Source organism: Zootermopsis nevadensis, unplaced genomic scaffold (genome assembly GCF_977971745.1).
Source record: "Zootermopsis nevadensis isolate Lab colony 2312 unplaced genomic scaffold, Znev_1.0 Znev_ptg000020l, whole genome shotgun sequence".
Lineage (NCBI taxonomy): Eukaryota > Metazoa > Arthropoda > Insecta > Blattodea > Termopsidae > Zootermopsis > Zootermopsis nevadensis.
Genome location: NW_028259152.1, coordinates 8,797,053 through 8,809,270, shown reverse-complemented (window position 1 = coordinate 8,809,270; position 12,218 = coordinate 8,797,053). Strand labels below are relative to the sequence as shown.

The 12,218-nt window shown below is 38.5% G+C and overlaps 1 protein-coding gene across 3 annotated transcripts in view; it reads right to left on the bottom strand.

Annotated features, from left to right (window-relative positions):
- Positions 1 to 12,218, bottom strand: part of Oatp74D (Organic anion transporting polypeptide 74D) — a 139,261-nt gene that overhangs the window by 16,176 nt on the left and 110,867 nt on the right. For all 3 annotated transcript variants that reach the window (XM_022075529.2, XM_022075530.2, XM_022075528.2), the window contains exons 5-10: positions 5,158 to 5,322; positions 4,398 to 4,523; positions 3,356 to 3,425; positions 2,586 to 2,736; positions 1,205 to 1,460; positions 180 to 308 (exon numbers count right to left, since the gene is read on the bottom strand). In XM_022075529.2, coding sequence (XP_021931221.1) covers positions 180 to 308; positions 1,205 to 1,460; positions 2,586 to 2,736; positions 3,356 to 3,425; positions 4,398 to 4,523; positions 5,158 to 5,322 — 897 coding nt within the window. The remainder of the gene's footprint in view (positions 1 to 179; positions 309 to 1,204; positions 1,461 to 2,585; positions 2,737 to 3,355; positions 3,426 to 4,397; positions 4,524 to 5,157; positions 5,323 to 12,218) is intronic.

The following is a 12,218-nucleotide window of genomic DNA, read 5'->3' as shown; positions in this document are numbered from 1 at the left end:
TGCCATGATTCTTAATATGTCTACTTTCTACAGAGCTACCGACATCTCAGTGGAATATACGCCAAAGAACAAAATTATTTTTATTATGCTTATAATCATATTAAAAGGAACTCTACTTCATGGCATGCAGAATGGTCTCTACAGCATGACAAATTTCCTAAATTTTGTTAATAACTCACCGTGATAAAATCTTCGGAAGACATCAGCATCATAGAGCCTGCAAGCGCCTCTTTCTCCAGATGCCATCTCCCATACCAGACATGCAGAATCTACTACTGCACCATACACAATTGGACATGGGACATTACCTGAGGGAAAAATGGGGGTTAAACAGTGCTTTAAATTTAAAATGTAATTAAATGTTACACAGCTGAAGCAGTGGCACTGACACAAAAACGACAAGCACATTTCTGTTTTGAACGAAATTTAGATATGGACTAAGAGAGATGTAAGTACAGATAACATTTCAATAGTGTATTCAAACAAACAAGAAGGGGGTAAAGTGTGAGATCAGATGCTACACCTGACAGTATAAACACTCCAAAAGAAAATAGTAAAATTAAGGATATTGTGGTGCAAAAAGTTACTCTCTGTTGACAATAAGATACCTACAAAACAAAAAAAGACCAAGAAACCTCCAAAACGTAGGCGGCGAAAACCCACAACCACGTTGTAGAGCGGAGGAACAACAACAAAAGCAAAAAACATTAATAAACAACCATGGGCGAGAATAAAAAGTATGAGAGAAGATACAGAAAAGCATACCCACCCTGGCGAAAGGATATTTAATTGAATAATTTCATAAATACAATAAAACAACTGTCTGCACACTTTTATCCTACAGACCACAGTTCATAGAAATTATATGTAGTTTAAGTAAATAAAGACTACTTTTTTATCATCAGAGCACGTGTACATTAGCTGTCATAATACCTATTCACCCAAAACTAAACTACATTCATGTGATACATCAGATCTCCAGGTTCTGCATATATTGTGTTCTGGACAATTCAGTTCTCCTCTGGTCCAATAATGGCAGAAGAAGACTTGGAATATGGTAAACAGAGCCATATCAGCAAAAAATATACATCAAGGCTAATGAGGTATGAGATATTGAAAGAACATAACTGGAAAATGCATGTTTCAGTTCTTCATTCCAATCCTGTTCTGAAAGTACCAAACAACTCTGATGTTAAGTACTTACCAAATAACCCAATAGCAAACTGTATGAGGCCAAGGGCCATAGCCTTGTCCCTGGGGTCAACACATCGTAAAATCAGCAGCATACTTCCAACCTCTGATGTTGAGTGGATGAAGACAAATATGGAGAAGAGGATGATGTACCAGATAAAGTTATCACATTCCAGGTCACAGTATCCAATTGTAGCATTTCCAGAGGGTTCTTTTCCAATCTGTGACATGTTGGCACTGCTGCTTTGCATGCATACGCATTCTGAATACTGGACACAACAGAACGAAGATAAGATTTCACGCTAAAAATGTAAATTTATAATTAAAAAATTCCATCTATTTATAGTGATAGAAATTTATATCAGCTTTCAGATGAAAATGCCTTGTTAAAGCTAAAACTTATAAACAATAAAAAGACAATAAATTTAAATTCATTATATTATATTTCAGACTGTACTAAGGACAATAATTTGAATATGAAGTTACATAACTTCAAAAATATATATTGTACCTTATGAAAGTATGGGAGGAAAGGCTGTTTAAAGTCAAAGGTTACGGCAACATAAGGTATATTATTTTTAATCAGTGACAAAAAAAGACTAAATAAAAAAAGCAAAACAGAAGCAAAAAAAGTGTCATCTGAAATCAGAGGCTGAATCTTGATTATAAGATAATAAACACAGTCCATTTATGTGAAACGAAATGAAAAAAGTCGATATTAATACAAAAGTATTGAGATATTTAAGAACAATGAAAAGTTCCCATATCCCAAGAATATTCCAGGAGTATTAATCCAACAAAAATGAGAGACCAAGGGTATGTATGGATGGAGCAACGTTTCGACACTTTTGCATTGCCGACTCAAGAGAATGTAGAACTTTCATTCCTGCAGTGTCTATGGCCTGACACAGAAATAAATAACTACGAGTTCAGACACCCTGAAATATGTGACTCAACGTGAAGAATAGTATCTTCTGGCAAAATTCAGTTACAAAACACAGGTGTGGCAACAGTTCAATCAGTTAATTATTGGTAAATTCATTTTTATTATATGAATAACTCGGGATGAGCATCGCTCTTATAAACCCGAGAGCTCATCATGCCATAACACAGGTGGTTACTCGCTGGCTTCCCACCAAAAGGCCTGGCTTTACTCCCAAGGCAGTTCATTTGTGGTTGACAAAGTGGCGAGGTCTATTTCAAAGTCCTTCAAAATCATTCCACCACTGCTCCATAATCACTCGTGTATCATACTGGGGATGCACGAAGGGTCCATTAATGGCCGCAGTTCCACAGAGACACAGTCTCACCCAATCACAACAATAAAAAATAAAACAAAAGCTAGTGTGTAACAAAAGTCAACTAATCTATGAAAAGAAAGAATACAAACTCACCGAAACTATTTTTCCATCTACTAAGGTGATGTTTTGACATCCAGCATGACATGCAGAGAAGTACGTGCTTTTGTCTCGACCGCATATCGGACTGAACTTATTCCTGTCACAATTGCAAGTTGCGTTGCAATCAAGCTCGAAAGTTGTCAGTCTGAAAGCAGAATACAATCAACGACGTGAAAACGGTTATGCTCCATTTTCTTGTATATATGTACAGTGCTTGAGAGGAGGAGAAAATATCAGCACTGAAGACAGAGACAGAATGTTTACTCTGAAATAATAGTATCTACCTACAATTTCACATGGCGTCACAATCCGGATGAACAACATTGTCAATGAGAATATCATTTGCACCTAAGAGATGTGAATCAAAATGTAAATGGATTAAATTACAGAATGAGGAGCATTTTAATACACAATATTCTCCATCTATTATTTAGGTGAATAACTCAATAAAGATAAGACAGGTGGAATGTACAGTATGCACAGGAAGACAAAAGATGCACAAATTATTATTTGATAATCTTAAAAATAAATCTTACGATAACTGGACTAATTCGAGTCAGGGCAGGGTCTAACGATGAGCTCACGTGAATAATTTTAAAACCTCTGAGTATCGTACCAACAGGTTGACTTTGAAACCAAAAGCTAGTTATACTCAACAGTGTGGAAGCAGAGTTACTACGCATCTAAATGGAAAACCTCAATTATATAGCATTAAAAATTAAGCTAATAACATTTCAGATAGACTTTATGGTAGCAATTCTTACCCTGAAGGAGTTGTATGCAGTCCAGCAAAATCCTTCATTGGACATCCAATCAACATTAAGATTCCCATTCCTGTAGGAAAAATAAAACCAAACTTTAAGCATGTCTCTGAAACTTACCATCAAAAATGTAAAATGTAGGGGAGTGCAGAAAATTCTCCTAGCATTCTTAACTGAACCACTGAATGGATGTGAGTAGACAGCTCCATGCTCCAGCAGACTTTAACCTTGAGGAAAGGGCCCCAATTAAACACTGGATAGGAAGTTGGGTAGGCCGCACTGATGCAGCGGAGAAGAGATATATCTCTGCTCTTGCCAGGAATTGAACACTGGTCGTTCTGCCTGTAGCCTGTCACGTGAGTGACTGACCGAGCTATCCTGGCCAGAAAACAAAGCTTTTGTGTAGGAAAAGTTTAACAAGAATAAGATGATGATAGGGCAATCAGGATTGGTTAGTCAACGCACTTAGTTGTCTCATTTGCACTGGTTATTCATAATTATCAACACAACATACAAAAATGTAAACCTAATAACTAAATTTTAACCACACCTAACCATTGATACTGGTACATGGAACGGTTATACCACCACGGTTTTGGCTCATTTATATGATGCCTGTATGGACTCCCAATTACTTGAAAGTTTTTATATGGAAGTTCTAAGTTTAAGTCTTTCTTCAAAAATTACAAAAACAGATGACTTCCAGGACCACATAAAATAAAATAAACTATTAAATTTATAGTGCACTACAATATCTGTGAAGTCTAAAATTAAATGTTTTATTAAAGTGGATTTCAGTGATCAAAGCAGATCAAGTTACTGACATTTTTGTTTTGCTACAAAAAGTGATCCATGTCATATGATAAGATAAACCAAAGATATTCAAGATTTTATATAATGCGACTGGAGTGACGGGGAAGAGCGCAAGGGACTCGAGCTAAATATTTCACCAAAAGCATCGCATTCAATCCCATTAATAATATTTGAATAATGAAATATACAACAAGCAGAACAATTCACAAATACTTCTATTATTTTCACTTACCAATAGCATACACGACAGCTGTGAAGGCAATCCACGCAGCAACAAACCTTGCATTAGGCTTCACACGTAGAATGAAGACCCCACTAATGATGATACCAAGACCCATGACAAGAATTCCACCCACACCTGTTAAAAATAAAAATAAAATGAGTGTCCCCCACTTAATGGTACCTGCACCTTGTCGTGGTGGTGGGGCTTGAGTACCTCAGTGACCCCAAGAGCTACTAGTAGGGCCTCCCTAGCCAGATTGGTCGAGGGGGAGAGGTCAGACTAAGACAGGTACCCTGGTCCTCCAGGTTGGGGGTTGGTCGCAAGGCTAACAACCTTGCACTGTAAAAAGGATGATGTTTCAAAACCTCGATCAAAGCCTCGGACAGACGGACCTAACAGAGGACTGAATGGAAGAGGAGAATTGAGGAGGCCGTGGACCGAATACGGACTGGAGAGCCATAGAAGAAGAAAATGAGTGTCATTGTTGTAGCCAGTGACTCTCCATATCTGGTTACATCAGCCCTTTAAACCACTGGAGTACCTATTTGTACCACCCGCTTTAACACTCAATATCTCTGAATTATAATACATTTATATTTCTTTACCAGGTTATGATAGAGTGTCAAGCTCTTACAAACTCTGAAATGAATCTTCATGTATGTTAATAATAGCAACTATCTTTCACCTTCCTGTTCTTGTTAAAAAATGTTGAATTCCACATGTGCATAGAGTTTCAAGGGTTACAGAATGTTGACCCACATTACATTACCTGATATCATGTTAGCCGCATGAGCCGCAAGCCTGAATTGTGATTCGAGGTATTTGGGTAGAAATGTGTATAGGCCTGCTATTGGAAGGATGTGAAGGACGCTGCTTGCCGTTCGAAACATGAGGATGTCGTTCTTCAGGAGCCGCTTCACAGCCTTTGGAAAATCTGCAATGATTTGTACAGAGCCAATTAGACAGACGAAGTTAAGATATCCAAATGAACGGCGGCAGCTAGACATACTCTGATAAAACTGAGAAGATTCACTATTACATTCACATTGTTGACATTTTATTTTTCTTACAATTACGACAGCTCCATCAGTAGGTGACTGGCTAGCTACAGGATTTACTGACAGGGGCGTGGTTTCTTCTTTTAGCCACCGCATACATACTAACTCTAGGACACATTCAAGGGGCCTTGATTAAGCCCCCCCAAATGTGTAATAGGGTCGCCATCTCTGGGAAGAAAGTAACCAGAGCACTAAGTTAACCACTGACCATCTAGTGCTGAGATTTGGAAAGCACATAACCTCATCTCCACTGCCATGAGAATGAACTAGTTTACTAAGTGATTTATTCTTGTAGGATCTTCTTAACATCCATCAAGTACATATTTAATTTTTCATATGGGAAAAGGTCATCTTAGGCAGTACTGTGAACAGCTAAAGACTGAAGATGGTAAAGTTGCGTCATATTGTGATATAATAAGTATATATTAAATCTTGTCCGTCTAATTACAATAATATTTAATAAGAATCTATTGTGATTAGACGGACAAGATTTAATATATAGCTAAAGACTGATTAAATTTTACTCCATGAACAGAGATTTTCCATTCTACTGTAATGTCCAGATTGGCTCTGAGGCCTACCCTCCTCTTGTTCAGTACTAAAAAAATGTTTTCCTCTGGGGCTAAGTGGACAGAATGTGAACCTGACCACAACCTTCAGAAAGTGTATAAGTCCAGAATGTGTGGAGCTTTATTTCCACAACACCTGAATGTGAATCCGTCAAAATAGTAAATTAATATTAATCACCAATATGGTATTATTAAAATTTTCTAAACCTGATCCTTTCATAATTTATGCTCGTGAAAAGTAGTTCATACTTTGCTATAACATGTCTTAAGAGATAACTGTTCTCTTTAATCTCATGATTCTAGAAAAGCACTTAAATTTATTGACTATAACCTCAAAATTTTGCCGTTTTCATGTTTGTAATCGCTGACATGTAAAGAATTTAATACATCAATTGTAGGAATACTGAGATTTCGTACAGAATTTCATGTTCCTGACTCCAATGGTTCAGGTGTTGTCAGAAGCTCAGCCCATTTTGTATTGGATAAATAATGATTTGGTGAGCTCCAGAAGAATGCGGTCATGATCTAATTTAAGGGCCTGAACTGACATGACAACCACGAAAACCTTTATCCAGGAACGCTGGTCTCTGGGCTGTGATTTTAATCCAAGACCTCCCAAATATGTAGGAGATATAACCACTCGAGCGAACCATTCGACGTTACTTGTCGCTGCCAGGCTGAACTCTAAATGAAAATTGAACGGTTGTCCTGTTGCTGTTTAACATTCTAAAAATAACTTAATAAAGGTTACGAATGTTACGAATTTCACGAATATGTATAGAACAAACTATTTAAGGTCTGGCATTAACTTTGCTCCCACCTCACAGTTCGTGCATCCACCACATTGTAATTACTCACAAGGAAATAAATATGTACAAGGTTGGAATGGCGTCTAACGGTATAACGTTTGTACTAAATTTCATTAAAATCGGCCAGCTGGTTCATAAAACTGACGAAAGTGACACGACACGACACGACACGACACGCAGAGACGGTAAGCTAATCTCATAAGCCTACTTTCTTTCTTTTAACTCAGTCACTATAGAGGTTGGCTAAAAGCCATAAACAGGTAAAATATTTTGTAGCACAGTACTCAAACATGGAAAAATTTACTTTCATTTTATTTACATGATATTTATACATTATCAGTAACGCATTAAATGTGTAATGTGGACTGTACTTTACCACATTCTGATTACCTCTAACCTCAAACATCTGTGTTAACTGTTCGATGTGACAGGTGCATGAAATGTTGGAAACAGAATTAGACCTTTATCCTGCCCCAATAATTTACATAATTATTATTAACAAACGTAATTTAACAATGGTGTACTTAAACATTATTCATGCTATTAACACGAACACTAAATACCAGTCATGACTTATGTGGATTTATTGCCTTGTGGGTCCATGCGGATAAAAAACAGAACAGCTAAAGCATGTCAAACATGCGATGACACTAATGTAATGGACAAATATGTTTGAAAAACACTGCGTTAAACTACCAACAAGAAAATTCTACTCAGAAACCAACAGCGTAATTTTGAATACGAATGGAATCGTATACCACTCGGAAGACGCAAGTGTAGATGGGAGGATAACATTAAAATGTATCTGAGGGACTGTTGGAGGGTGTGGACTGGATTCATATGGTTCTGGAAAGGGTGGTGACAGATTCTAAAAAAACACGGTACAGAACCTTCGGTTCCATAAAAGGACGTAAATTTCTTGACTAGCTAGCAGAGCGTATACCTTGTCAAGGACGACTTTGCTCTACAGCGTTGGGCAACTAAGCAGTGGTTCGCATACAATTGCTTCTTAACTTTCACCGTTCCGAAATTCTAGGTATGGTACCACTGTATGACATTTATTTTAGCACAGCTGAAAAAATCGCTTCGTACTAAACGTGATGTAAAGGCTATGGAACAACGAGCCATCTGTGAAGAAATGAACAGCTTTTGCTAAAACGACTTGTTTTCAGTTTTGCACAAACATGTAAAATTAGTACGGGATATTTCTCAATCATAACAATTAATCATTCACAAGACTGGTGACATCGTTGCATAAAGTCAGCAGTTGATGCAGTGTTGTAAAACAACCGAGTAACAAAGTATCCATTTTCTGGACCACAGGGGGCGGCTCTACATACGAGCAGCTAGACAGTTGGCGGTACTTGTATTCCCTCAACAACTCCGTGTGTGGTGTCACTATTAATCTAGCCCAGCCAGCCTTGATAGTCAAGGCCAAAACAGTTCGCTGGCATTTTCGCAATGTCATCACAGTTTTCTAGATTGCAGGTTCAAATCTCGTTCAGGACAGACCACTTTTATAAATTGTTGCGTCACGATTAATAAAGCAGCAAAGAGTTGAATCTTAAAGCAGCCTTCGATGTGCCAAGTATCAGTAACTGGCACACTAACGTTTCTTTATCATCTTCTTGTCACGTGACTCCATTTCTTCCTCTCTCGCCCCTTCCTTTTCTTCCTTGTCTTCGTCTGCCTTTTCCACTTCCCGTCTACGATTTCTACCGTCCCGCCTCACCCCAGGGATGGTGCACGCAATTTACAAACGCGTGCGTGAAAAAAGCTATTTTTTCATCCTTCGTTGTTACCATAGTCAATCAAAAGTTGGCTGCCTGCATGTACTACAATAAACAGCACCGAAAATTTTACTGTTTATAACGTTAATCAACGGTAAAAATAGAAAAAGGCAGACAAACATAGCAACTTTCTTGTGTCATTTAACAATGTGTGAATAAACTATTGTCATTAAAGTTAAAACCTTAAATAAGATTGAACAATTTTTGTACCATTTTTGTATGATCGGCCAATTTGCATAAATTCTATAAGCGTTATTTGGGTACGAGGTCATATTCGATGTGTGTGAAACTAAATAAATAAACTTTGATACAAAAGGTTACAGAATCCGAACAACACTGCGTCTGTCTGAGAGGGAGGGATGGAGGGGTGAAACAAATAAAATCACCGTGATGAGCACCAGCTAATGATCAACACTGTGATGAATGGAGCAGATGAATCGTGAACATTTAGTTTTGTTCGGATCAGTGGCAAGTCACGTGGCGCATGCGTGGGACGGGCGACAAGGTCAGCCGGGCAAACTACACGAGTGACCCCCCAACAGAAATGGAAGCTGTCTGGAGCCATGAGAGCACACGTGGACAAGGCACAATCAGCTTGCGTCGGTAATATAGATATCCGCTGTCAGAGTTACCAGACGCAGCAGCGACCTTCAAGTGGTAAAAGTTTAGGAAAGTTACGCGCGGCTGTGAAACTTGTCTTCCACTCAAAGGCAGGAATGCTCAATTTTTTTCAAGACCTCGGGTGACATTCACCCTTTCTTATCGACTCGTGTACTGTGTCGTTATAAATGTTGGCAAGTTACTGAAACTTCGTGGAATTGTATTAAAATGCAAAATGCTACTACTAACTCACTAGAGCGAACAGATTTACACAAAATTCAACAATTGTATTTGAAACCAAACCAGTCGATAGTGAGATATTTGACACTGCTGGCTCAATCCGTCAATATTAGATTTTTCCCCTATTTAGATGCAACCCGCCAAATGTTCGGTGTGACGTCATTCATAAAGTTAAACATTTGGTCTCACTCAGAGGCAGATACTGCTGAATACGAAATAAATTTGAAAAGTGTATTCTGGTTATTTCGTGGGGGGGGGGGGGGGGGCAGAAAAAAGTAAGTAAAGATTAAAATTATTTTTCCTTTAATCTTGAGTCGCTCTAAAAATCGGCAAATTCCGTTAGTAGGGTTGTTGGCGTAGCAAACATATCCACCCAGAAAGGAGAAGAAAACATTTTATTGGCATTTATCTTGATCTAAAGTTGGAGAATCTGTCACAGAATTCCATAATCGAAGCCCTGTTATGGTAACTATAATTCTCTGAATTACGCGCCCCAATTCCATTTGCTCCCGATAACTTGGAAAGTGAGAACAGTTATTAGCTTTCAGTTGGAGTTCACGTAAGACCAGTTTCGTCCAATGACCTTTGATGAAATAGTTAAGGATGTCAATGATTTGGCCTTAGCCTTATAATTAAGCTAGTTCAAATTATCAGTAATGTCGACAAGGAATCCAAAGTCATACATGCACTGTGTATACTGAAGCTTATAAACGGTCTTGATTATATTGAAATATTGAACTTCTTTCCTCAAAGAAAGTACGAGCTTCAACATTCTTCTTCGAACTTCTTAATTGACGTAGTCATGCTCAATAAACAGATACGGGCTTGAAAACACAACACAGCCGTCCGCATAACGCGATACACGTAACTTCTCTCTGTGTGTTCTGTGTTAACGTGAGATGCTGAGTCTATTTGTTCACGTTACAGCAGCCTGATGGGCCTCACTTCTAGACAAGAAACTGACCATACCAAAGCGTGAGTACTGCAAGGAAGCCACCGTCACTAAACTGGACCAACCATCACATTTCCATACCATTACTGAACCTTTCTTTCATGGCTTCTCACTTGAATAAGCCATCGACCGTGGTAGACTTGTTATTTTTATTAACGATTCACCTAAAATTCATTATTTAATTTAGGTTGTAATTATTTTTATAATACAGAATGAAAAAGTATCAGAAAATAAATTATTTGCAGACGCATCGGCGGTCGCATGCGACGCGGGTTGAGAACCCCTGCTGTACGGGAAGAACACAGATTGAGAGGCTTTTCATATACAAGTGTTAAGAAGAACATTTAGACATCAGAACGGTACGTAATTAGAAAGGGAGACAATTATTTAATAAGGGCTTTCAACGAAGATCCAAAAAGGAAGGATGTGTAGTATTTGAGGTTTTCACCGCGGTGAATCCGAAGATGACTTGTCTTCTGGGTTCTAGCGCCGCGTACCAGACTACACGGCGCTAAAACCCAGAAGACAAGTCATCTCAAGAAGAGTGAGATCGACGGGACACTTAGCATGTATCGCCGAGACTAAGAAACGAACAGTATAACATTTTGTTCGGAAATTTTCAAAATGAGAAACCACAGAGCGATCTAGGTATAAATAATATGGAAATTAATATTAGAGAAATTGGGTGTGGACTGGATTAAACCGGCTTATGATACGGTTCAATGACGGGATTCCGAATGCGCGCGGAATTATTTCAATTGTAATTTGCCTTAAAATAATGCTGACAGATAAACACATGAAGATTTCAGTCATCTGGGTTGTTGCGCTGTGTAGTCTGGTCGATGTTAGTCAACGTTTCAGAGATCATAATGCCTCTGTCATCAGGGCGATGTCTGACGGAGGCAGTATGACCTCTGAAACGTTGGTAAACATCGACCAGACTACACGGCGCAACAACCCAGAAGACGGAAATCTTCATACTCATCGCCCTGATGACGGAGGCAGTATGACCTCTGAAACGTTGGTTAACATCGACCAGACTACACGGCGCAACAACCCAGAAGACAGAAATCTTCATACTCACCGCTGTGAAAACCTCGAATCTTACAGATAAACACATCTTTCACGCATACTCTTAAATGTACTGATTATTCGAAAGATTTCGTGAAAATTTTTTTTGAAACCACTGAGGATGTTTTAAATAATGAAACAGACATAAAAACGAAAATATCGAAGTGGTTCTCCCTTAAACCTTTCCATGGCAAACGGATATGAATAAAGACGCAGAAGTTAAAGGAGTCTTTTTTTTTTAATGTCTGTAGCCGAAGAAGGTCAAACACGGTACAGATAAACGCTTCCGCTGTGCTGTTGCGAGGTGCAGCCGAGGTCGGCTCAACTAATGGGCTCTCAAATAGGACGAATAACGACCTACTTCATAATAGGGGGCAGAGCGCCATAAAAAAGAACGAGGTTAACCACTGAAGACATCCCCTCGCTACGGAGGGTTGCCACATTTCTTAATGGCTGAGCAGACACGTTTCTGTGCCCTCGACGATCACGACAAACATTGGGGATGACCCTGTCCGCCCGTCCGTAGACCTTAGATCCGAAAATAGTCAACAGATTTCAATTAAATTTGTTATTCAGCCAGTATTTTTCACAGTACAATCCTTACTTCACATGAAGTAAACAACAAACTACAGCTGTTCTAACAAACAAGTCATCGGACGTAATTTCAAACACAGATAATATTTATTAAAAACATTTTTCTGTCAAAATGCCGATTTTTATTTTAAACACTTCATCTATAAT